We start from the raw sequence: 27,180 nt of genomic DNA on the forward strand, positions 1-27,180 counted from the left end.
CCGTGAGGTCCGAATAAACAGTTGGCACATATATATATATATATATATATATATATATATATATATATATATATATTTATATATATAATATATAAAAACGAGAAGAAAGGGGGCTTTAACCGAGGGGCCCGATTTTTATTTGTCATATCATAAGAAGCCAACAAACACTGACACCAAGGACAACATAGAGGAAATTACTTGTGCTTAATAAATGAAATAAAGAAACGATAAATTAATGGAAATGAAAGTGGATGAAGAAACAACTTGCCGCAAGTGGGGAACGATCCCACAACCTTCGCATTTCGCATACGATGCTCTACTAATTGAGCTACCGCGGCGCCGTTTCAATGTCTACTTTCTTGGGTATTTATGCTTCCTAGCAGAACCCTGGGAGTGTTAGCCAGCGCCACCGCTCACAGACCTTTGTGGTGGACGTGGAACGTTTTTTCTGCCACAGGCGTCACGAGAATGTGATCTTTTTTTGGTGAAGGCAATAAACCCACTTATGCTACCTGAAGGCATCAATGTTGCCAGATTCGAGACCCTCATTATTTAATAAACGAGAAGAAATGGGGTTTTAACCAAGGGGCCAGATTTTTATTTGTCATATCATAAGAAGCCAACAAACACTGACACCAAGGACAACATAGGGGAAATTACTTGTTTAATAAATGAAATAAAAAAAAATAATTTAATGGAAATCAAAGTGGATGAAAAAACAACTTGCTGCAGGTGGGGATCCCACCTGTGGTATATATATAATTTTTTTTTTCCACTTGTACTTCGTTTTCTTCAGCCGACACTTATGGACATTTTCTTTAGTTCTATAGTTAATGGAGGGTGGTGTCATTGTTGGTCATTGTCAATGCATTTAAGTGGTTCCATGTATGCCTGCATGACCTAGAAGTATTATAAAAACTGCTCAATAGAGAAGCCAATTTAATTTGTAGAAACAAAACAGCAATAATCAGAGTCAAGGTTTGTTGGAAACTCAGGGTTAAAGACTCTAGCAGACATTCCATATGTTGTACGTATTTCAAAGATTAACCTTGACTGCCCACTCATCAGGATGTACACAGGCGCTTGTGTTTGTTACCATAGTAATTTCCATGTTTTCCTCGTAGCCTGACTGGCTTCCCTAACGAAAGGGTGTGTTGGCGAGACATGGGGTGCGATCGGAGATGGTTGTTCGGCGCGTTCGTTCGGTTACCGGCGCGCGCGATTGGCCTACTCCGTGCTGACGTCGCCAGCCGCGGGGCGCGGCCACGTTTTTGGTGACGTCGAAATGACGACACGCTCCTGTCAATCATCCTCCCACCGAGCATTTCGTCTGCTAGGCGCCGAACCCGACGGGAGCTGGGAAGTTTGGAGCGATCATACGGCTTCGCATGGCGCGTCTGGTGGATTGGATTGGATCCAACAGGCGGCCTTTTCGGCTGCGGAATGGCACGTTTGAATCCAATCCATAGTTTAATTCGAGAAAATGGCGCTTCCGCTGGGAACTTAAGTTGTTGCGCTGGAGTTTCTAGAGGAAGGAGGAGAGCGGGTGGCAGTGCGAAACGCGTTTGAAGAAATGGCAGAAAGTGAATTCCGGCATCGTTTTTGTTTCTCGAAACAAATAATTCGTTGGTTGTACAGAGAAATCGACAACATCATCGGTGCCAGCGAGCCACATGAATGTTGTCGCTGCCTCTTGAAAAGTGCGCCACTCTTCCCGTCGTTTCTTTTTTTTTTTTTTTTTTCGCTGTGCGCGACACCACCTAGGGACGACGCAAAGAACCTAATAGTTATAAATTGCAGTAGTCACACGTACTACTATTTGAAAACGTGTTTGGGCTTGAGAAGAAAAAATAATTTTTTTTAGATAAAGATTTCATTCAATTGGAAGATGAGAAACATTTGGCTTTGTAGTATACTGTTTGCAAGCAGACGACAAACGACGGAGGTAAACTTCCGAGGAGGTCACTGCTTCCTGATTGGCTGCTCTCTCCGCCCCGCTGTCACAAATTTTGCATACTGCAACTTTGTGACGTTGCAGCAACTGAACAGAACGCGTATCGAACAAAATATCTCCGATCGCGCCCATGGTGCTGTTTACTTTACCTGGTTCTTCTTTTTCTTCTTTTTTTCAGATTCTTACGATACAATGAAAGAAGAGGAGTACAGAGGAAGAAAGTTCGAGGTATCTTGGATTTTAGTTTTTACTTCTTTTTGTGTATCACACATTTCTTTTTTTAATTGATATATTCTCGGGGTCAACAGACATTACAGAGGGGAGTGTTGGTGAGTTATACAGTACAAAGAATAAGCTTTAAGAAGAATCCATAATATTTTTCCTAATTTTAGAATGTTAGGTACATGTAAATACAGCAGACAAAATAAATTGCACTAAAATTGCACCCTGCCATCTGCTAGCCACCCTGTTAGCTCAGATGGTGGAGCGGCTGCCCCGGAAACGCGGTGGTCCCGGGTTCGAGTTCTGGATTAGGGCGAATTTTTCTTCAACTGCGAGGCTTTTCTTTCGAGGAACCCGCATGGGGTTTCCTTTGTAGCAATTGCTACGATTGGGTGGATGTCTCACTTTCCCTTAATTAAGTGAAACAAGTGTTACAAGCTATCAGCTAATGCTAACATAACAAATTTGTTATGATCTCGAATTGTCATAATAGTTCGTGAAGGCACTTCCAATCTTTAGATGTATGCGGTAAGCTGGCCGCTAGTCATGTGCGCGAGGACACATGACTAGTGGTATAATTCAGTGCTACATGAATAGTGAGGCAGAACAAGTGGATCGCAGAGCATGATCACACGCTGTAACACGGTAAAACATGGCATAGTTTCGGTACCTGCGCACATGACTGCACGACTGTGGGAACAAGCAGACGAAGCGGAAGTACATCTCTCTTGCTTTGGTGCGAAGTAAAACAAAAAAACACGCAGACATTCCGTTTGTGTGTTTTATTATTTCTCCAAACTTCAATTCGTCAACTGAAGCAACAGATCACACGAATAATAGATGTTGCCTTGAATAATTCTCGGAAGTCACATGTCTCCACGAGCGAGGTCACAGCACAAACACATGTACGCAGGCGCACCAGCACGTGTATGTCATTCTCCAGCTTGGAGTGCGGTGTCTGCGAGGAGAAAAGAAAATGGCATTCGGTTTGAATTTTCAGACCTTTCCACTGTGCGTAAAGATATAATACTTTGCAGACACGATCGTTATCACACATTGTATGCTCTGCGCTTGTCAGCTCAAAATGGCCAGACCTGGTGAGGCGCCCTTAAAGAGCTCTGGAGAAAAGTGGCGTGATTGTTCACTTTCATTGGAATTATTTGATTACCAAAGTGCACCATGTGCAGCTTTTTCCCAGTCTACTTGTGTATTCCTTTTCAGTTTTCGAAACGGGCTTAAGTTTTGTCATTGCCTCTAGCAGCTGAGTATGATGTTCATCTACACTAGTGTATGACACATAAGTCTCTTTGCACTGATGTCAAATGCTTCAGTAAGGTGCCAACTGAATTTTCTGGAGCTTCCTGCTGAAAAAGACTTTACTGAAAATTGTTTACATCTGGCATTTGTCACCAAAAATTAGATAAAACAATGAATTATTATAAATCAAGGCACGCACAATGGAAGAAACAATTTCCCTTGGCATCTTTCATGACATTCATCAGACTTCTGCAATTTCCATCCATTCTAGCACTTCTTATTTATGTGGAGTAAGACATAAGATATGGCAATACTGTTCCATCCTTCCTTCCTTCTTTTTTATCTGTACTTCTTCACTTGATAACCTTATATATAAAAACTCATGTGCAGCAGCTTATTTTGCTCCCTAACTGAAGTGTGGTCCAAGTAGTACTGACTATTTAAGTAGCTGTTGGCTCTGTAATTATGATATAAAGTCTCAATTCCTCGAAACTGGCATGAATAATTAATTACAGCATCTTTTATTTGATCTGATAAATATGCATGGCAAGCGCAGCATGGCTTCAGACATGAAAAAGGAGACTATTCTTGTCACCGAAAGAGGTGGTGGCAGTCGCATGCATGCCTACCAACTCTCCCGATTTGACCAGGAGACTCCCGAATTCCAACCAATCCTTTCGATTGTACGCGCATGGCCATAAATATCTTGAAAAACTGCCCCAACCCCACCGTGAAAAAGAACACACACAAGGCGTCCGCATCATGCAGCACAGCCACATTGTAATTGCCATTATATGCTAATTAGCTAGCCCAAGCCAGATTGAAATCCAAGCCATTTGTGTTTAGGGCAATGTCGGCCTGAGTTCACTTCAGGTCGAGACATGCAGTGAATAATGCACATGGGGCAAAGGTCTAATATGCGTTTCATTATGGCCGGTTCTCCTAAGTCAGCTTAAATATGCTTCTTTTAGCCCTTTATTGACGAGTGTTGCCTACAGGCAACATACTAGACAAAATTTTTTCATGCTGATTTCCAGTATTGAGCATGAAGTTTCTTTCTAAATGTCTTTGGCCAACACTGAATGACAGGCAGCAAGTGTCCTTTGTTGATGTAGAGCAGGAACACAGGACTTGAAAGCATGGTCAGAGGAGACAGACTGATGCAAGATCTCTGGGTGCAGTGGTGTCATGCACATGATGTAAAGCAATATAAATGTATACTTATGGTTCACATATGATGAGAGCTGTCAGTACAAATTCCAAACAAAGCCACAGGTGCCTTGGGGTGAAGCCCATTTCGTTTTCCGTTTGTTGTTTCCCCCTATGCTTAAAAAGTTTCGGCAAAATATTTTTTTCTTTTCAATGATTATGTTTATTCTCTATGTGTTTTGGCCATTGTGATAACAAAAATTTTTTTTAGGTATTTATATGTGTCGTCATTAAAGAAATATGTTTCACCACATAATGTAGCTGTATGACGGCAAAGCTGACTTAAAAAGGAAGCTTTAACTCTGGGGTAAATATAAATAAATGGTAACGGAGAAATCTTTCTTTCTCAGCAATCAATGCACCAAATTTGATGAGGCTTGTTGCATTTAAAAGAAAATGTTTAAATCTAGTGGCTGTTGCATGTAAAATTTTGATTTAAGCCATTAACCTTTTTATAAAAATTGTTGAAAATTTCACATTTTCGTTAAACAAACATGAAGTTCATGACTGTGTAAATCAGAACTGTCACAATTCTGTAAACTGCATCTAATAATACATCTAAAGTGGACAAAATTGACGTATTATGCATCTCTCTCAAATAAACCACTAATATGCGAGTAGGACTTGTGCAAAACCCTCGTAAACGTTGCAATGAATTCACACAGCATATAAATTGTTAAATCAAATTATTCCACTTAAGATGCTCTAATGGATGCAGTTTACAGAGTTGCAATATCTGTTTTTGGTACAGTTAGATTTGTAAGCCTTGTGCTTCTTTCTTTTTTTTAACCTTGCCAATTTTTCGAAATTTGCAAAAATTCATGGCCTGAATCAAAATTCTGCATCCTAAAGTCACTAAAGTTTAACTTTCTCTCTTAAATGCAACAAGTGTCACTCAAATAGGTCCGGAGGTTGCATCATAAAAGCATTTCTGCATTTTACATGTATTTGAATAGGTGGTGTCACAGTTGCCCCGGAGCTAAAGCTTCCTGTGAGTCCATTATGCAGTGCATATTAGACCTCTGCCTCATGCACACTCCTCAATGCATGTCTCGATCAAGCGAATCGAGTTTGGCCTGCAGTGCCTACACACAAATGGCTTGGATTTAAATCTAGCTGCAGCTATTACTACATAGTGCATAATTGCAATGACGATACAACTGGGCTGCATGATTTTATGGCGGGGTTGGGGCAGTTTTGGGGGAGATTTATGGCTATATCTGTACATTCTGGAGGATTGTTCGGAATTCACGAGTCTCCCAGACAAATCGGGAGAGTAGGCAGCTATGGCACTGGCATCTGACCTCCACTGGCAACTGACCTCCAACAGAGCACATAATCCTTTCCTTCCCATCTCGTCATCTAGGCCCCTTCCACCAAAAAAGGAACCTACAGTGAGACTTCAACCGGCTGACACACGACACTACCTCACATTCTTCCACCGACGTTGAATAGCACACCTCTCTTTTTAATTCTACATCCTCGCTGCTAACACACTCTCATTCGTTGCCTCGCTCACCCGCATTATCCCTCTTTCCCCTTTAAAAGAACCATGCCTATATATGCTGTGCCGAGGAAAGCATATGTCGCCTCGAAAAAGACAACTCCACTTGTGGAAACGATGGTTCTGGCTTTCACTTTGTTCTCATTTTGCTCATCGTCTTGAATTTTCATCTCCCGCCTTCCCCATATTTTCCCTGGCATCATAAGTGTAAGTCTGAGCTCAAGACAGCTGGGAACAGGATAACACTAAACATAGTCGTCTTGATGCTAAAAAACTAGCATTTGGTGCAGCAAACAATGTACACACACCACCTTTTTGAATTGAGACATGGGAGTGCATGTCCTGTGATCTGCAGCAGCCGCTTACGGTGCCGCTTCTGGGTAGCTGGGACAAGTTTTACTTGTGCTAGAGGCAACTACTGGTACCATTTTGAGCTGTTCTGTACTCTACCTTGGCCGTGGCTTGGAATTCATAGTTCTTCCGGCTGTCGGAAGATGCCTCTAGTAGGTTAGAGCCTTTCCCAGCCACCTGCAGGCAGCGCCGACATGAAGCACAGACTTGCGCGCTTGTGTGTTTCCTTTCATGAAGGCATGGTGCGTAGCTGACAAGTAGAAAGGTTGGCATGGTGTTTGGCGAAAACCTCAATTTTGTGGCATACTGCCTTGAAGCTGTCATTACATCGTGCTTGCTGTTGCTGAAGAAAGCATGTTGCATGACAGCATTGCTGTGTCAATGTTGGTACATGGAAATACAAAAGTTGTTCACAGGCACAGCCTTTTGAAAGTACATTGTATTGCAAGTGCCGTTGCTAAGCAAAACATCTAGTATTCTGGTCAGCAGCATAATATGATGGCAATGTCTTGCTGCCCTATAGAAAGAAAAAAAATAGTTTTGAATTATGGGTATATTATGTGATTATTTGATATGAAAGTTAAGGGGCTTCTTTTGTTAAAGTGAGCTCTAGACTGCAAGGTTTATTCGCAATAATAGCAGCTTGCATTTAAATTGGGGTGAAAATGCAAGGCACATGGGCACTGGCATTTTGTTGCAACTAAAGAACACCATGTCAAATTTGTCTTGAGCCCTCTCTATAGACCTCCCCCTGTTTGCAAGCAGCATGAGGTCACTGCAATCGCCCTGCCCATCTGCCACGCTAGAGGAGCGGACTCTAGCTGGCAAAAAATGTTCAGCCGGCCAGATCTCCTTGCATAAGAGTGGTGCTTGTCTCAATTCCTGCGACCACGATTTCTGGTATTGCAATTTTCAGAAGTGACAGCACTTACAAACTGTGCTTAGAAAATATGGCACAATAACGCATTGTTTTTACTATGTGCATGGTTCCTTTAAGCCAGCATATGGTGATTTCGTAAGAATGTCACGTCTGTAGATGATACAGCAAGTTTTATTGCTCTTCAAAAACGAATGTTTACTGCAGATTTGCACAGTTTCATGGCGCAAAAGCAACAATAACCGGTCTTTGGAGAAACATTTGCATTGTATCAACGTGAACCTACCTTGTGTCCCATTACACAAAGTCATCTTAATCAATATACAAGATAAACATCGTCTAGAACTATCAGCCATCATCATGCAAACAAACAAAATGTGCTTTTGTACAGAATCCATTGCATGGTAATGTCACTGCGCCCAACGTTTGCTGCCTCCCATTGCTGTTTTCAACTTGAGAAGGGCAATATTTCTTGTTAATGTGTATCATCAAAGCACTGAATTGATGTCGTTAATAGCATCAACAATATACACAACAGGAAGTTCACTTTTTTTTTCAGGATCCGTGGGATGTATGATAAAACGTGATAATTTAAGGGGATTGCCTTTTGTGTGGCACTGGTAATTATAGTAACACATGCACATTCTCTGTGGCAAAGCGCTTGCTCTTCCAGGTACCTAAAAACATGCCAGTAGCTCATGCATCAGCCTATTCGTAACTCCACCTAAATGCTCGCCACCTAGCAGCCACACCGAGAACCAGCCAATCTAGGCTCAGCTGCAGGTTCTCGCTTTGCAGTGTGCGCTGTAACATTGCCTCATAGTTCTCAAATCGTCGTGATGCAGCCACACAAAAGCCTGAAAAAGAAAAAAGAAACAGATATAGAAAGAATTTTGCTGTGTACCATTATGTGTGTCATCGCAGTGGAAGGACAGCGTTTCGTTGTTTCCCCAAAGTAGCAGACGACTCAACAGAGAGCAACATGGATAAGAAACTTGCACATTTTGGGAAAAGGTGACTGACGTTGAGGTGGTTTGTTTGAAAACACTTCTCTCGAGATGACTCCTTTATTCCCAGCGAATAGACCGTTGCTTTCTTGTTATATATTTTAAATATGTTGCTGGCATTTGAAATTTCGGAGTGTACTTCGTTTAGTCACGTGCTTTAATAAATTAGTGGTGCACATTTAAGCCTTGTTTAGTTTGGTTAGTTTAGTTTTCTGCCCCAGCATTACTGTTACTAATGCCTTAAACAGCAGGAATATTCTCACTAACATACTTGTCTGCGGGCACCGGTAACAGTAACGATAACTAGCTCAGAAAGTCTGAAGTTGATCATGACACATGTTATGCCGCGAGACAACATATCATTTTGATTGCATGCTAAGCAGAAAATGCTGTTTTGTCTTTCAATGTGGTGAGTGGTCACCTTATTTTCTTGCGAGAAATTTAGAAGCAACTGCAAACAGCGCTCGTTTCATATTGGGAGCATTTGGCCTGGGCACAGCGCCGCTAGTTTGCTTTCAGACGCTGTGCACACAACCAAATTTGATTATAATTGGTTCAATTCGTTTCCAAGTCGTGCATTTACACTAATACAAGCGACCTTTTTCAAACAAAAACCCTCACCATATTTTGGAAACTTATTTGAAGAAACGCGATTCGGTCCAATTGGTTGGTTCACCGAGCACGAACAAGCGCCAGTCAGACGCAGACTACCTTATCACACGGATCAGCTAACTATAAAGAGAAGGGTGCACCCCGACTCGCAAACGGATGCTCAGTTTTTATCCGAAGACATACTGACCAGGTAACTTAAGAGTTTTTAGCTTTGTTATATCAGTGCACAGTATCCGTATTTTCCTTGTGAAAGCAGGGCAGACGCTAGTGCCTATATGTTGTGTGATGCTATGTGATATAGTTCATCATGAGTCACAGTTCAGAGTTGCCTATGAAGCTCAAAAATGGTCAAGTATCGTATCTGTAGCTGTGGAACAACGCCGCGAACAAGTTCTTGCACCTTTCATAGGCAAATACTTCCCTTCTTTCACCTCCGGCTCGCTTGAAAGGCTCCTTGTCTTTAAAAAAAGACTGATGCGGTGCGCTAGACAGGCCGGATGTTTGCATGCGCAGCGCAATGATTGCCGCGGTTTCATCGCTAAAATACGCTAGACCGATCAGACTAAGGTAATCGGCAGCAAGGACTCCTTTCGGCTTCAACGAAACACCTCAACTCTACGCCACAGACTAGAAACTTTAGCACAGCACCAAGCGAAAGAGCTGCCATGAACCTGGATGGATATCGTAGCCATCTTTGTTTATTACAGGTAACGGATCCTGGAGTTATGCTTCTGAAAACTTTGTTCAGCACATGGCACAGACAGCACTTATGGCACATAGATATATGTGCCCATTGATTTTTACTTGTGCATATACAGTCGAACACATTTCTAACGAACTCAACAGTTCTATGAAAAGTGGTTGTTATATCAGTAGTTCGTTATACAATCGCCCTTAAAAACGCTCAAAAATTAGCCGCATTGAAGATGGCATCAGTAGTTACAATTCGGCAGCACTTTGGTCCGAAAACTAGATTTTCAGTGTCATTTTTCTTCCTGCTGCATTCCCGCACCTAGCTGCAAACTTCCGTTAAAAACGTCCTTTTAAAGAATGAAATACATACAGTGTCATGTAGTTTTTTCAAAACTGCACCTAGTTCCGATCATGTCATTTCGAGACTGCAAGCGCAGCCACTATATTTTATTAGAGAGCTTGTGATATATTTTACTGCCAGCGAGACATGACTGTATTCTGCAAAAAAGAGCGAAGCATTCTAGTTGGCAGGAAGCATAAACTTCAGAAACTACTGCGGCATGCTGCCATTCTGCAAAGGTCTCTGACATCGTGGTCACGGCATTACGACTGCGTGTCAGCCACACAAGAGCCGTAAAATTACATTATCTATGTCGCTTCAGGTGGGAAAAAAAGATGCTGTGTTCATGAGGTAAAATGTCATCACGAGCCATTATCAGCAATCGGCAATGAGTAAAGGCTGATTTAGGTTCGAGCCGCCCCACACAGTAAGCCACACCGAACGCGTGCGGTCGTGCAAAAAAATTGCACATGTCGAACACTTGTGCACAAATTTTGGTTTACACTGTGTACACAGTACACACACCGTGTATAACGTGCACCAAAAATTCAAGAAATTTCACAGTAAAGTTGGGGTGCAGGTTATATAAGAATTTTGCAAGGAGATTGTGGAGGTTCACAAAAAAAAAGGTACATGCATCCATGTGGTGACACTAGCACCAAGGACTGCGCTGTGCAACTTCACCACGCCAAGACCTGGCGGTGGCTGTGTTTTTACAACCAGGGCCCTGCTGCATGTTTTCCACTGACATTCACAGCGTTACTGGCACTCTTTGTATGCACTGGAAGAAGTCTATTAACTCGGGTGTAGCTTCAGAATGCAATGCCTCATTGTTCAATGTAGAAGGAAATTGAACATTTCGGTGTGGATGATTGGGCCTCTTGATAAAGTGCTTGTCTCTCTCGCAGGGGACTGGCGGCTATAGTCGTCCCTCAGATGGCCGTTCCGCCAAGGTGTACACCAATAGCCACCGCAGCACCTACACTGGCTCTTCCCCTGGTGGCTCTCGTTCAGGCAACTACTCGCGTGGTGGCCGTGGCCGCCGGCCAGATGACGCACGCTATGGAGGTTCAGATCGTGGCGGTGGTCGGGGTGGATATGGGGGTGGAGGCCGCCCTCACCGTTACAACACAGGTGGCACAGGCCGTGGCCGCTACACAGCTGAGTTGGGCCGCCACACGGCTGAGCTGGGCCGCCACACAACTGAGTTGGGCCGCCACTCGTGGGATGAGGACAGCACTAGGAAGCCTTCACCAGATGGATTGAATGGCCAACTCTAGGCCATTAATCTTTCGTTTTTTCCCTTGGAGCACCATTGTCCCGGGACGTTTCCCCACTCTGGGTGTCCCCTCCCCCCTTTATTTCCTTTTCTTTTTTTTCTTTCTGTGGCAGTGCAATATCATGTCCAGGCACCAGGAAGTGTACATGTGTGCTCCCCCCTCCCCTCTTCTTGCACTTGTTTGTGCCTGGTTCTCTATGGCTTGTGCCAAATGACAAAAAGGCATAACCTTGGGTTTCTCGTAGTGTGTGCCTTAACACAGTTTGATGTGGGACCTCCTGGGAGTGCTGTAAGGGCTTGAAGTGTGCTGGCATTCTTGTGGTTCATCAGCACATTGACACAGTCATAGGTTTGGATGTGTGCCCAATCTCGCAGGATTATTTTTTTTTTAGATGTGCACAGTAGTTCCCACCAATCTTTCCTGTTCCTACCCAGAGCCCCTACTGCAGATTCTGAATAGTGCTATTCCATTTGGTAAAAGCTGCTTCCTTCACTTACAAGAGCTGCACAGTAACCCTGCCTCCATTGGCTCATGTGCTCTGTTAGGTGGCGACAGGAACCTGAGTTGCCATGTTCTGTGCAGAGGTTTTTCCTGATAGGTCAGCGTCTCAAGGAACTCTTTCTGCACTTTGTTGTTTCACCTATGTTTTTGCATGCACAGATAAAATTGCTGAGTTTGGTTGCTGGCCTCTCTCGAGTGTTATTTTTATATATATATACATATATATATATATATATTTTTACTGTGTTCTGTTGTAGGTCTACAAGTCTTCCTTTGTTAGAAATATTTAATTTTCTCTGGCATGTACATCTGTATATACATAAATATTATATAATGGTTGTGTACATAATTAAAATTGGGGATGAATTGTGTGCACGTTACAAGTGTAACGCTAACCCTTTATACCCAACATCTAAACTTTTCAGGATGTGCGTATTTTACTAAGCCTAAGTTCTAGCAAGCGTTATGTTACAGAGCTTTTGTATATTCAGCAATGTGTGGTGCAGACTATGTTGTTATAGTTGAGTAGACTAACTGCTTTTTATGTCACTTGTTTTATGTCTTGAGCCACTGAACAGGACACTAGTTACGACTTTATACACTATGGAGTGCCTTTAGCAGCTTTTTTTGTGTTTTTATGTACTTTACATCCATTCCTGGATATGGCTGGCGATACTCATTTAGGTTACAAGAAGGGTTAAGCTGCCCTGTCTTATCTCTGTGTTACAAATGTTTTGAGCAATCATTTCCATGCATACTTCCTGTGAATGCACACTATTGTCCAAGTTTTATTTAATACACTTTTACCTAGAATGTTATGTGTCTGTATATTGACATGGAAGCAGTCTCTTCCTTGCAAGCACTTTCGTTCTTGCATTGCAAGGCAGTTAACTCTGCCTAGTAAACAAAGTAAAGTGTTGCATTTTGGTACTCTGTCCACTGAACAAAATAAAAGTTGCTTGGTGCCTGAGTCCGCCTAGTTTACCGTGTATTTTTTATTTTATTTTTACATGCAAGTCTGCAGCGCAATTAACAGTAGGGAGAAATTACCTGCAAAGGAATAATGTAAGCAATGTACCTGTTAGCCTTTCAGTGCTCATTAAAAAATAACATTAAAATTGCATTTTCTTAACATTGCATGAATGAATATAAAGCTTGTTGCACATTACAGATGTTTGTGGGATACCTAGTGACATCTACAATAAGAGAACATCATTCTTGCCTGCAAAATTAATAGAAGTAGCAGCAATCAGAAAGTGTGTGAAGATTGCCAGTAAGCCCTGCATGGTTAGCTGAGTTTCGCTAGCCCAACATTGCTTTCAAATAACTTTACCACTAATGTTGCAATTGCATGTGGTATTAAGTTGGGCAGTGTACCTGGCCGTGTTCATTTGCAGGAATCTGTGGAAGTACTTTCAGAATAGCAGTACTAGAACCTCATTCATATGTTTTTTGGGAAAACATTCTAACCAGGAAAACTTACAATCCGAGATCCAAAATTTTACAGACTCTTATAGTTGGCATCTACAAAATGTGAAGCGTTGCATGAAATGTTGCGGCACGAGATACTGGTGCGTGTTGCTTTGACAGGCTGACGTTTGCACTTTTCGCATTCGGCCTGAGCCAGCAGCTTCTTCACGGCCACGGCAAACTAAAACGAAATAGAGCTAGTGGGCAATGCTGGTATACGATGCCACCAGAGCGAAACATGACTCTCGCTTTGTGCATCCTCCAGCAGCTGAAACAATGGTGCATTTGGATTTGTGCGTTGTGAAACAGATGGGTGTAAAGGCTTATCACAATAGAGTGCATGCGACAACCCGCGAGATTTGCTAGTACCGGAAGAGGAAACTGAGTGTGTGCCAGCATTTTAAAGTGACAGGAGCCGGCGAGTACTGGCCAGCTGCGGGAAAGCTTCTGTGTATGGGCACCTACTGCTCTCGATCATACGTGCCTTGCGTCTTGTTCACTTGTGACCTGGCAGCCGGAAAACGTATCGTATGACCGCGCAGTTTGGCGATGTACTGAACGTTGGTGCCGAAAAATTTTGTTTTCCGGGAGCGTATTAACCGTTCAAAAGCATAATTGTAATGGGATTTCTTTTTCCTTTCTTTTTTTTTTTTTTTTTTTTTTTTTGTCGATCACGATCGCTGGTGCTGGGAAATTGAAAGAAACAGGATCGTATCAACGATGTTTACTGTAGTCGCTTATGGTGACAGTAATCAATGCCTACATGTACAGAATTCTGTAGAATTTGCTGAATTAGTTTAGCAAAAAAAGTAAAGAGTTGAATCTTTCTAGGTGAACCCTCCTAGACTCTGGCGACTATGGCTGTTGCTGCTACTGTCCTGCCGAATAGCTCACCCACAGAAAGTGAAGGAAATGCGTGCCCGAAGATGGAATTGCCGAACCTCTACCTTAATTCCTGCTCAACAGCCTAATGCTAACCATTAGGCCACAACCACAGGCCAACACCAGTAGTTCTCTCATGCCAACACCAGTAGCTCTTTGGGATGATTGCCACATGCATCACACTACGCAGCATGTGTACGTGAGAGTATATTTACTCAAAAGCACATGTGCGCATGCCAGTTTACATTTGGCCACAGAAGCTGGAATGAAATAGGCGAATAATAGTCAAGTACTAGCTGCTTTTTATGTCACTTGTTTTAATTATGCATGAGATCGACATCGTACTTCTCTCTGGGAATACCTCTCCTCACCATTATTCCCTCGGCAAACAAAGCAGCGCCTTAATCCTTGTGACATCACCAGATTGATGTATGGCAGTGTTTATTTGCATGAACTACTGCCTGCATTTTGGCATAGCTTGTAAACAATTTATAGTTCTTAAACATAAACATTGCATAGCATTAAAGGTGTGTCCTGTGTGATGTACGAACATACCTATTGTATGAGATTACACATTGCAATGTAGGATGACAATAAAGACAGTTATGCTCAGTGCATATTTTAGTTTTGCTTATAGCATTTAATTAGCTGCTTCTAGTAGATACCAACAACATGTGCATTGGATCTGCATAACCTTAAGTATAAAGATTACATGGAATTTTAGTATAGGTGCCTTAGTACCGAAAAAAAAAAAATGTGGAGGGTGATTAAAAAAAATTAAGGATTAAAAACATAACCAATGAATTGGTCTCAATTTAGAATAAAATATTGAATGTAGCCCTAAAATTGCATAGAGCCTAAAAAAAAAAAAAAATATTCCTGAATGGTTGAGGAAACATTCCCGTCAGTGTGCTGAAGAGCGGCACCCAAGAACAGAAATGGTTACACTTGAGTTCAAAGTGAAGCAGTGTTTCAAGGACTTTTGTAAAGCAGAAAATAGTCGGCAACAGACTAAACTGCAATCTATGACCTCGCCTTTCCCTCAAAGAGGGCACCGGCAGTGAGGGCACACCATTAATCCTGTATAAATAAAAGTGTATAGAAGTGACGGCAAGTTTACCTTTTCAGGAATGGAATAGATGCTGAAAATCTGGGGTTTTCTCACGAGACTGGACAGTAAGTTTACGTGGCATCATACTTGTTTCCGAAATCTAAATGCTGTGATGGAAGGTGATGACTGGAGAATTTGAATAATATGGATCACCTATAGCTAGCGACGCTTTTGCCAATGAATTTGCCATTTTGTTAGTAAGCCCTTAAGAGGAAGCTTTAGCTCGAGTGCTCCTATCTAAATACATGTAAAAGGAGAATTCGTTTTTATCGGCAACCACTGCACCAAATTTGACGAGGTTTGTTGCATTTAAAAGACAAACTTAAGATCTAGTGACTGTTGGTTTCGAATTTTTGAGTTAGGTTGTCAATTTTTTACTAAAAATTGGCAAAAATCTAACATTTTCAGAAAACGAAACTATCAAGTTTACAACTCTGTTACTCAACCACTGAAAATGATAATACAAGTCTGTGAATTGCATCTAATAGTACATCTAAAGCGGACAAAATTGATATGTTACACATGAATATAAAAAAAATTTAATCGTAGGGAAATACAACTTTTGCAAAACCATTGTAACCAAGGTAACAAATTCACGTAAGATGTAAAACGACATATTGAATTTGTCCGCTTTGAATGATCTAATGGATGCCGTTTACAGAACCGCGATATCAGTTCTTGATGCAGAGCTATGAATTTGTAAACTTCGTGCTTCTATTTTTTTCAAACGGTCAAATATTTGAAAATCATTTTAACAAAATTCAAGCCCTAAATCGAAATTCCGCTTCCAACAGTCACTAGAATTTAACTTTCTCTCTCAAATGCAACAAATTTCATTAAAATCGGTTCAGGGGTTATCTCAGAAAACCGTTTTTGCGTTTTTACATGTATTTGAATAGGCCGCGTCGGAGTTGGGCCCGAGCTAAAGCTTCCTCTTAATGCCCAGGCGCCCAGACCAATAAATGTTAAGTGGTGAGGCACTCTGACAATTTGAACACTAAAAAAATCTGCACATCAACATTTTTAGAGTGTACTGCCAAATGTTCTACACCCTAAAAGAAGTTTGCACCCTTTGGGGTGTATATCTGCCACACAACGATAATCGTCATCTGCCTTGACGCGTTTCCTTTCTTTAACGCTGCGAGCCCGGTACTTTCCAGTGACGAGCGGCATGCGGGTTATCAGCATGACATAGCATTCCCGACAGGAAAGTAGCGGGCGCGCCGTTTTCAAGAAAGGAAACGCATCAAGGCAGATGATTATCGTTGTGTGGCAGAGATACACTCCAAAGGGTGGAAACTTTTCTTAGAGTGTACACTCCACACTCTAAAAACAGTTGCACCCTTTGGGGTGTATATTTGTCCCACAACAATAATCGTTATCTGTCTTGCCCGCGTTTCCTTTCTTTAACGCTGCGAGCCCGGTACTTCCCAGTCACGAACGGCATGCGCGTTATCAGTGTGACGCAGCATTATCGACAGGAAAGTAGCGAGCGCCGAGTTTCAAGAAAGGAAACGCAAGCAAGGCAGATGACGATTATTGTTGTGGGACAAATATACACCCCAAAGGGTGCAACCGTTTTAAGAGTGTAAGAAAAGTTTGCACCCTTAAGGGTGCCTTCACTTTTCTTAGAGTGAATGCTGCGTCACACTGATAACGCGCATGTCGTTCGTGACTGGGAAGTACCGGGCTCGCAGCGTTAAAGAAAGGAAACGCGGGCAAGACAGATGACGATTATCGTTGTGGGACAAGATAAGCCCCAAAGGGTGTAGATTTTTAAGATCGAGTGTAGAGTGTAGGTACACTCTAAGAACAGTTTACACCCTTTGAAGTGCCCCTTCTGCCACGCAACGATAATCGTAATCTGCCTTGATGCGTTTCCTTTCTTGAAAACGCCGCGCCCGCTACTTTCCTGTCGGGAATGCTATCATGCTGATAACGCGCATGCCGTTCGTTACTGGAAAGTACCGGGCTCGCAGCGTTAAGGAAAGGAAACGCATCATGGCAGATGACGATTATCGTGTGGCAGAAGGGGCACGCCAAAGGGTGTAAACTGTTCTTATGCACTCTAAAAACAGTTTGCACCCTTTGGGGTGTATATTTGTCCCAAAACAATAATCGTCATCTGCCTTGCTTGCGTTTCCTTTCTTGAAACTCGGCGCTCGCTACTTTCCTGTCGATAATGCTGCGTCACACTGATAACGCGCATGCCGTTCGTGACTGGGAAGTACCGGGCTCGCAGCGTTAAAGAAAGGAAACGCGGGCAAGACAGATGACGATTATTGTTGTGGGACAAGATACGCCCCAAAGGGTGTAAATTTTTCTAAGAGTGTAGAGTGTACTTTTCTTCGACGAATCTTCCAATCGCCTCTTACCAAGGAGATTACCAGCCTCCTTGCCTCTTACTAATCTCTATTGCGGACATGTTTACTTTCCTCCTGCTGTCGCGGAACCCAAGGGCTTCAAGGAGTCCAGTAGTGCCTAAATCGACCGCTGGGCAGATATCTTCACATTCTAATAAAACATGCTCGATCGTTTCCCTAGCTTTACCGCAGCAGGCACATATATGCTTCTTCTTCCTTCTTATATCTCGCTTTTTAGGTGCGCGCTCTAAGGCATCCCTAATCTCGCTTCGAAAAATAATGAGCTTCCCTTTGAGTTATATCATAAATTGCTTCTTTCCTGATTTCTTTTTTTTCCCTCTCTAGTAGTTATACTCATGGCAGGTTTCTTTTCCATTGCCGCCGCTATGGCCACCATATACCGCCACCCATGAGATTATTTCAGCCTCTCCGACTTTCCGGTTGACGTTCTTTGTTGCTGTGTTGCTCACCCTACAGGCCACATGCTGGTGCCTCCACTGTGAATCAATGTTTTTTTCTGTACAAATACCTCAACACTCTCCCAGCCCATTTAATTTCTTTCCCATTTACCCAGCTGTCAGCCACGGTTCCCCCTATGTGCTGTTAAACGAACTTTTGAAGAAAAAAGAAAAAAAAAACCTAGCAGGCTGTCGGGGTGTGTACATGAACCTGACAGAAGTGGGTCTGGAATATGCCTGTCGAGTCAATGCCACCTTGGTCGAGTTAACATAGATGCTTGCCGGTCGGACTGAGTCAGCCCGACTTCATGGGCTAGGTTGACCCAGCCAGATCATAATTCCCACGAAATTAAGCCTTTGCAGACGGCAGCGGGAACCGGAATAATGTCTCGGCTCGAAGCAGTGTGCCGTCGTTGTCGAGAATCGTCAGAAGCGAGTTCATATAAACGCAGTCGCGTCGGGCTCGGTCAGTCCGACTTCCAATTCGGCCAACCCACGTCGGTTTCATATAAACATAGCCTATATGGACAATACCTCTTCACTACTTCATATACTTCTTTATATTCTAATTAGGATTAATTTGCCATATTCATAGCTTTCGGTGCACGCCGCACGATTGTTTTTATGGTGATCGGATCGCAAGGGGTGAGCGACACGCATGCCTTCAAACATTTTGTTTGAAACACAGGAAAGCCGCGCCACGCAGGACGCCAGCCCAATCGTGACTAACCGGAAATACTTCCTTGTGCTTTGCGTGTGAAAATAAATGGGCGGAATACGAGTAACACAGCTGTTTCAAAAATTTTTGAACAGCAAAAGCTTGTGATTTGTTCATTAGTAGTAGTAGAGAGAAGCGTTATTAGGGACTCTCTTCGCACGCGCAACGGCTTTACGAAGGAGGCAGTGGCGATGTTGTACCTACACAGTCTACACCGCAAGGGCCTTTCACCTCTCAGACATGTCTGTTAGTTCCACTAGAGCGCGCTGGCTACAGTTATATTTTTGGTCACGTGGTCAAGTTTTGGTGTGCGATGGTTTCGTGACGCCATTTTTGGCTGAACGGAAACGCCAACGATAATCGACTTTTTCGAACATTCAGGCGCAACCTCAGGCTGTGCTGCCTCAACTCTGGTAAGTTGAAGTTACCGTTTGCCGGTTCGAACTTTTGTGCCTGTTACCGTTCGCGTGGGTTGCTCATGTTTCGATACTTTGGCTAAATACCTTCAGTAGGCCTACACTCGCCGCACGTAAATGGGCTTTATCGTTGTGCAATTTGCTGTTACCGGCGGCTTGACGCTTACCAAAGTGTATTAGGAGTCAGATATTTATATGCACTGTAATGAGACCGTTTAAACATTATTTGTTTCAGACCTGACAAACAGGCTATTTGACAGCCGCCAGCTGTTGTAATGTGGATAGCTTCAAACATTTTAATGCGTGTGTAAAGTCGTTTATTATTTGCTTGTATGGAATACGTTTGCTCGTGTTGAGTGTTTTAAGCTTACACTGTAACCGGTAGTTTTATGCTCACCCTCTTCGCCCCTTTGTTTTCCTTTTACATTCCTGTGGCAAGCTTCAACTTGCTGTGCCTGACCGCCGCCGAGCGGTGATGCGTTCGGAGCTTATGCATTTTTTTGTTTTGTTTATCAGCGTTGTGCATAGCAAGAAACGCATTCTAGGAGAGCGTTCGTCCCAAATACTGCTCAAAATATGAATTGCGCGCACGCCCACTAATACACAAGTACAGCTGCAAGACTGCTTGATGTGCTTGCCTGTGCATCCACTGTTTTTCGAAGCAGCTTTGTGCTGTTGCATAAAAGTGTACGTTAGGTGAGGACTGTCGGATCAGGGTGCGTTTCGTTTCGATGAAACTTGTTGCCTACATGTGTTGGTATTTTCAGTATCATTACTAATGTCCTTATTTGTTTGTTTCAGGCAATAGCTGAACGACCGGAATGAGCTACCAGATGCAGTCGGGGGCACAACCTGCTGCGCGATCAAGTAAGTTCAGAAATGTAATGGCTTCCGTGTTCATGTGGCGACCTGCTCAAAATCCTGTGTGCATGGCGATGATGGATTAAATGTTAGCACTAGTGTCGTGTAGCGTCAATAATTGATTGCTTTCTTGAGTAAGACGTAAAATCGTTCACCGGAAGTGTTAGATGAAGTGCAAGTTGTAACGCATGCACATTGGTCTTCGGTGCTCTATTTCTTTAACGTCATGCTTCTAAGGATAAATTCGGGATGGACCATGTTTCTTTAAACTAGTGAAACCAGTACCCATCCCGGACCTAAAGAGAAAAAAAAAAAAAGACCATGTTTTCTAGGAGCACGTGAGTAACGCTTTATTACCCACGCCAAATTTTTACTTCGTGACGTCCTTTTGCAGTGAGCCATGGCAACTACTCCAATCCTGGTGACGTGCCAGTCAACCCCAAAGAACAGACCATTCTCTGGCAACAAGGAAATTATCTGGCAGATTCTGGCATTCACTCTGGTGTTACAACTCAGGTGATACTGTTGAAAATATTGATAGCAAATGATACAGCACATTTATACAATGACGGGGCATTTTCCGCACCAAGTGCATGTTTTCAAGTGCGTTTGATGATTCAGTGCAAACTTTCAGAGTGAGAACTCATTCAGCATTGGTAATGCACATTGTAATGTTTGAGTGTGCTGTTATATTTGTGGAGTTCCTTTTACTCTGCCATGGTTAGCATCACTTGTAGCCTTTATCATAATGCAAGCATAACAAATTGTGTGCTTTTGAGAATTATCAGTGGCCTTTGCATTATGGAATATTTTTGGGCAACTGTCAATCTAGCCCAGCATCATGTGACTGAAGTTGTGTGCTTGCCGAAAAGTGGTACTGTGGTTCTGAAATGTGCAGCATTAGAAAGTGGGACCAGTGTTGTCATAGTTGCATGTTAAATTCCATGCAGTTGGCAGCTTTTCTTTCTTCATGTATTCATTAAAATTTTGGCATAATGGTGAAAAAAGGGTGGCCATTTGTCACACGGTGTACTTTAGGTCGTGGTCAGGCCCTATTGGGATAGAATTTCTTCATTGCAATTGACTCCTTTGCGCAAACTGCAGAAGAGAGGCAATCACTGTCAAGACATTCGATCCCGATTGGCTGAATTTTGATAGAAAGTACATGTGACACTGGTATTAGAATGATTGTCCTACTATGAGCCCCAGTTGCCCTCTGATTCTTATAGAGCAAGTTAGAGTTGATTAGGATATTAGTAAAGAAAAATTTTTTTTTTTCCGATTGCATTCATTGCCACATCTGTATCTGCAAGATTTGCTGTAGCTTGATGTTATGCTCCACTTACTTTATGTGCCTGTGTGGTAACACATTTCCTGTTTAAACTACTATTTAGAAAGGCTTAAATCTGCATTTGAGGTATTTTCAAGTTACATATGGCTGTATTTAGGCAGGAAAGTTCTGTGCGTATGTTAAGTGGTAATAACACGAGGGAGAAATCCACCTCTCCATGGCCCGAAGAGCACGCCATGAGACCACTACATTACGCTTTTACCAGGTGGTGCAGGCCCTCAAAACTCACCACAGGGATGGCAGAGTGTTTGCTTGAGAGCTGCAGACGCTCCTCCATCCCCGAAGGGGGGGAACCGCCCAGCCTTCACGCGTGCATCTGTAGGGTGCTGGCGTGCGACCTTGATGCTTGCTGGGGAGTTAGAGGAGGCTCTCTGGAAAAATAATAAATGGCGAGAAGTCCCTCGTGAAATACTGCTTAACATGCATGTGTGGTTTGCTGAGAAGCCTACTGTGCATTAAGCCAGCTTTGTCTGACACATCTACCATCTGCTTCATATGCTGGCTTGAAGCTAGCAATGGGCTTATCAGTGCAGTTGGTGTGCACTTTTTTGAATTCTAGCGTTGACTGTCGCAAATTAGTGAAGACTGCTTAATATGCATGTGTGCTTTGCTGAGAAGTTTACTGTGCATCAAGCCAGCATTTGCAGCCAGCTTTTCTGACACGTCTAACATCTGCAGCATATGCTGGCTTGAAGCAAGTAATGGGCTTGTCATTATGGATGGAATGCACTTTTTCTCATTAATTCTAGTGTTGAATGTCACAAATTAGGAAATACTGCTTAACATGCATGTGTGCTTTGCTGAGAAGCCTACTGTGCATCAAGCCAGCATTTGCAGCCAGCTTTTCTGACTCATCTAACATCGGCATCATATGCTGGCTTGGAGCAAGTAATGGGCTTGTCATTGTAGATGGAATGCACTTTTTCTCATTAATTCTAGTGTTGACTGTCACAAATTAGTGAATACTGCTTAATGTGCATGTGTGCTTTGCTGAGAAGCCTACTGTGCATCAAGCCAGCATTTGCAGCCAGCTTTTCTGACACATCTAACATCGGCATCATATGCTGGCTTGAAGCAAGTAATGGGCTTGGCATTGTGGATGGAATGCACTTTTTCTCATTAATTCTAGTGTTGACTGTCACAAATTAGTGAATACTGCTTAATATGCATGTGTGCTTTGCTGAGAAGCCTACTGTGCATCAAGCCAGCTTTTCTGACAAGTAACACCTGCATCATATGCTGGCTTGTAGCAAGTAATGGGCTTGTCAGTGTGGATGGAATGCACTTTTTCTCATTATAGCTATCGCAAGGTAGGTTCATTATTCATTCCTATCTCTTTAAAATCACAGTGCATATGAAACATTTATGACCAAACAAGCTAAATGGTTTGTCAACTCCCATATTTTGTTAATGTGGTATAGTGCAAAGGGCCACGTCAACTAATATAAAAATGAATTTTATGAGCATGATTATTACAGGCATAAAGCTGTCAGCTGGCATGTAGTGCTGCACTGTCATGGTTGTGGCTCTAGCTGCTATTCATGTACATCACAGCTTTCACTTAACATACAGCAACAACTGTAGCACTTAACTGTAGCAACAACTACAGTAAACATTTTGGCAAGTGCTTAGATGTGTGAAGACTTCATGCATCTAGTATAGGTCGGGGTCTTGATGTCTTGGAATGAGCTGTGCTGCTTGCATAATTAACTTCACTGGCCTCTTTCTGCTGACTATGTCCCAGTACCATCGGTGAATTTCTGAGCTAGCTGTTGCTCTTGATCGGTTTTACTCTCGTGGCCATGCTCTTCAAAGGGGGGGTTCTTTCTGAAACAAACTTTGTTGGAAGGCAGCACTGTCATCCATCCTTTTGCTCATTGGCGTGTTGCCTACATAGAATTCAAATAAAGCAATTTCTCTTCACCATCGCCTTCGACTGAACGTGGCATACACGAACAATTATCTGTACCGCACAGGGCTTACCACTAACCCATACTGTGATAACTGTCGCAACTTAGAGACAATTGAGCACATATTACTGGAATGCCCCGCGTACCGCGACGAGAGACAATTTTTTGAGCAACAAATGGACATGATTTGCCACGAACCGTTAACGTTACCGAGCATCTTCGGTCCAATGCCCGGCCCTTCAATACAGCGAAGGGCTTTGGATTTATTGTTCAAATACCTATCAGAAATTGGTCTAATAGGAAAGCTTTAAAAATTGCACCCTTCATATACAAAAGCCTAAATTTACCCGCCATGTCACCTGTAAATATTAGTATCGGGTCCACTCGCACATTTCATATTTATTTTTATCCTCTTTTTCTCCCACTCTCTTCTGGAATCTTTTAATCCCATTCCCCATCCCTATACAGAGTAGCATGCCAGCGGTTATATACGCGCCGGCAAAATTCTGTTTTTCTAATAAAGAGCCCTCTCTCTCTCTCTCTTCACACTGTTTGTCACGGATTGGCAACACAGCTTGTATCATGGGTCTGCATTTGCATTGTCTGGGTTGTATTGAAAGTATTCCTGTAATCTTTTATGCAGGCACCCTCCATAAGTGGCAAGGAGGATGACTTGGGTGATGAGCAAATGGTGTTTGACTGGGAGCAGCCTGGCTTTGGCCAAGGGTTTACGCCTGACCAAGTAGATGGTGAGTGTGATTTGCAATTGGTCCTTTCCACTCTCTCTGTACAGTCATGGCATGCTGCATGGGAAGCTATATCATGTTGCTATGTATGTACAGACAGCTGCTGCCACATGTAGCCCACATGATGTAGTGTGCCTTAAGTAGCACAAATGATGTAGCACAGCTATGGTTCCATGGTGTCACATAGAGGCAGCAGGTGCTACAGTGGGTGCTTGCTTATGCTAATTGTCAATATTTACAGTGGGCATTTGCAGATTTAACTGTCTCATTAGGGTCTTCTCTCTCTCTCGCCATTGCATTTCCTCCAGTGGATACATGCAGTGTACGAAGAATGTTTATGATAATGTTAAATCACAGTAAGCATACGTAAAGCTAAGATTGAGATTGGGGTTGTGTAGTGGCTAAAAAGTGTTACGTATGCATCCATCATATATGAAACTACATCAACATACATATTCTTGTGTTCTGAAAACAGGTGATGAAAAAAATTCCTTGACATGGTGCCACTGCATAGCAGATCAATTACCTGGTGAAATGCTCTACTTGTTTTTCCTGTTGTCCATCATTAGTACTTTCATCCACATGCAAGGAGGCTCCACACATTTACCGAAAACCACTATCATGCGCAATAGTTAATATTCATAAATGGTAGTTGTCAAAAAAGGTTTTAATAATGAGTTTCTTTGTTTGTTTCAGAGATGAATCAACAGCTGAGCCAGACTCGATCGCAGAGGGTGCGCGCCGCAATGTTTCCCGAAACACTGGACGAAGGAATCGAGATACCGTCGACTCAGTATGACCCTGCACAGCCAACTGCTGTGCAGCGTTTGTCTGAGCCGTCGCAGATGTTGAAGCATGCTGTCGTGAACCTCATCAACTACCAGGTAAAATGTTGTGTGATGTGCATTGAGCGCTGCACTTTGTGTACGCACTAAGGGATAAAATTTGTGACACTTTTATAGGATGATGCCGACCTGGCTACCCGAGCCATTCCAGAGCTAATAAAATTGCTGAACGATGAAGACCAAGTTGTTGTTAGTCAAGCAGCGATGATGGTCCACCAGCTGTCGAAGAAGGAGGCCTCTCGCCACGCTATCATGAATTCTCCGCAGATGGTAGCGGCTTTGGTAAGGGCCATGTCCACGTCCAATGACCTGGAGACCACTCGATGCGCTGCAGGGACCTTGCACAACTTGTCCCATCACCGCCAAGGTTTATTAGCCATCTTCAAATCTGGAGGGATACCTGCTCTGGTGAAATTGCTCAGGTGAGCATGCTTCATGATTGTGTCATGAATGTATCTAAATGTTAGTCAGTCATGCTGACTGTCAGAATTTTTTCATCTTCAAGGGCAAGTGTGTTCTAATGTATGGACACAGGTTTGACAGACCTTTTGCTTGAAATTGGGGCATGAGATGTTACTTGTACATTGCTCCGGGCACATTTAGTGTTGTAATAAGTTCTTGTTTGCATTGCTTGTGTAATTGTGCTTCTCAGTATACAATATAAATGGTGCACTTATACACGAAGATCTTGCAAACATGAAATTTAGACATGTAAAAAAAAAATAGGAAATTTTATTTTCCTATATGCTAGAACTTTATGAACAGAGCATAGAACTTGACTGTATTTTGTTATCCAAATACCATGTTTGAGTACTGCATATTCTTGTGTAACGGCTGAACCCTTAAATTTCGGCCTAAATAAATTTGAAAAAGCTATTCATGCATGGGTTGCAAAGCAGCATCTCCACATGATACCAAAACAGTATACAGATCCCTATTGGTTTCCTTTTCTGTTATAATCGCACTTGATCTTCTGGCGAGAAGCTTGTTGACTTAATCGTTGGCGTCTTCGTGAAAGTCTGTTCCTGGCACCTCGTGGTTTGTGCCGTTGCTCTTTGGCCGAGCAGTCTTTCGTAGACATCTGCACCGCACTGCATATGCGCAATTTGCACATGAAGCTTCTGGCACTTTGTGCGTGTGTTGTCTCCTACACTAACTAAAACATGCGCATATAACACATGCAGGCACCATTGACAGTATGTTCACATGTTGCATGATACCCTATAGTTTTATTCATTGTGCAGCCTTATGTGCTGCACGATGTCTGAGCACACATTTGAGGACGGCTTCATCCTGTAATATGCTTGTGGCAAGCCAGATCATGGTGGCTCTAGCACCACAACGAATGTCGGAGATGATCAGTAGGGTAGCAAACGAAGCTGAAATGAAGGCTTCCCAAGGTCTTTGCGTAAGGTGGCAGGCACATTGGTTTCTCAGAAGCAGATAAAAAGATGTTTACATTTTACTCGTGCATGAGCTGCACCCAAGAAATGGTTCAAATTTATGAGGAAAAACAAGAAAAATTATATATGTATAATGCAACCGTCTATATTACACAGGAGGGATTCCTAAGGTAATACAGTAACAGTGCCTTTATTTCAAGTACAAACCACTTCTATGGGCTTGCTGAAGCCGTCCGAGGGCTTGATGGGCCGTGCACAGTTTGTCAACGACACAAACATTCTAAGACTAAGTACATGTTGTACTAGACAGGTTTCGAAAATCGATTGAACAAAATTAAAAACAGGGATTTAACATGTTTGCATTTATCAGCCCTATGAGCATCATCTGGTGTGTCATTGAAAATGGAAGGCTTACCGTATTTACTCGCATAATGATAGCACTCGCGTAAGGATAGCACCCCTGAATTTTGTCGTCAAAATTCGATTGTTTTTTATTTCCCGTGTAATGATCGCACCCCAAACTTGACGCAGCGATATGTCGTGTGCCAAGTCTAGCTAATAATGATTGCGCTTACCATCTGTCGAATGCTACGCGAACAACCCTTCAAGACAAACCAAGCGGTCTGCACGCACCAAACGTTATTAAGCGGATGCCCGATTTCATTCCTTTCATCACTTTTCCGCTTTTCCATGACAAAAAAAGAAGCTTCAGCCAAAATTGCCTTTACTATGTGTAGGCTTTATATTGGTTGTGGTCAACAACAACAAAGGTGCCTTTCGATTCTTCTCGTCTGCACTCGTGGGCACACAACAAATCGCAAGCGGCAACGATAGTAGCC

At 42.7% G+C, this 27,180-nt stretch overlaps 2 protein-coding genes across 9 annotated transcripts in view; both read left to right on the top strand.

The window, feature by feature from the left end:
- The window catches only part of LOC126545641 (spermatogenesis-associated serine-rich protein 2-like), a 50,367-nt gene extending 37,590 nt beyond the window's left edge, over positions 1-12,777 (top strand). For all 7 annotated transcript variants that reach the window (XM_055061534.1, XM_055061535.2, XM_055061536.2 and 4 more), the window contains 2 exons: positions 2,133-2,182; positions 10,935-12,777. In XM_055061534.1, coding sequence (XP_054917509.1) covers positions 2,133-2,182; positions 10,935-11,306 — 422 coding nt within the window. In that variant the 3' untranslated portion in view covers positions 11,307-12,777. The remainder of the gene's footprint in view (positions 1-2,132; positions 2,183-10,934) is intronic.
- A 6,316-nt stretch (positions 12,778-19,093) lies between these two features.
- The window catches only part of arm (armadillo), a 65,493-nt gene continuing 57,406 nt past the window's right edge, over positions 19,094-27,180 (top strand). Inside the window, exons 1-6 of one of the 2 annotated variants that reach the window (XR_008608557.2) lie at positions 19,094-19,222; positions 20,027-20,092; positions 20,481-20,602; positions 23,991-24,096; positions 24,790-24,977; positions 25,056-25,360. Coding sequence is in view for 1 of the 2 variants with exons in the window: in XM_050193570.3 (XP_050049527.1) it covers positions 20,047-20,092; positions 20,481-20,602; positions 23,991-24,096; positions 24,790-24,977; positions 25,056-25,360 (767 nt within the window). In the remaining variant the exon portion in view is untranslated. The remainder of the gene's footprint in view (positions 19,223-20,026; positions 20,093-20,480; positions 20,603-23,990; positions 24,097-24,789; positions 24,978-25,055; positions 25,361-27,180) is intronic. The other variant, XM_050193570.3, reaches the window with a different exon arrangement.

This window comes from Dermacentor andersoni, chromosome 1, assembly GCF_023375885.2.
Source record: "Dermacentor andersoni chromosome 1, qqDerAnde1_hic_scaffold, whole genome shotgun sequence".
NCBI lineage: Eukaryota > Metazoa > Arthropoda > Arachnida > Ixodida > Ixodidae > Dermacentor > Dermacentor andersoni.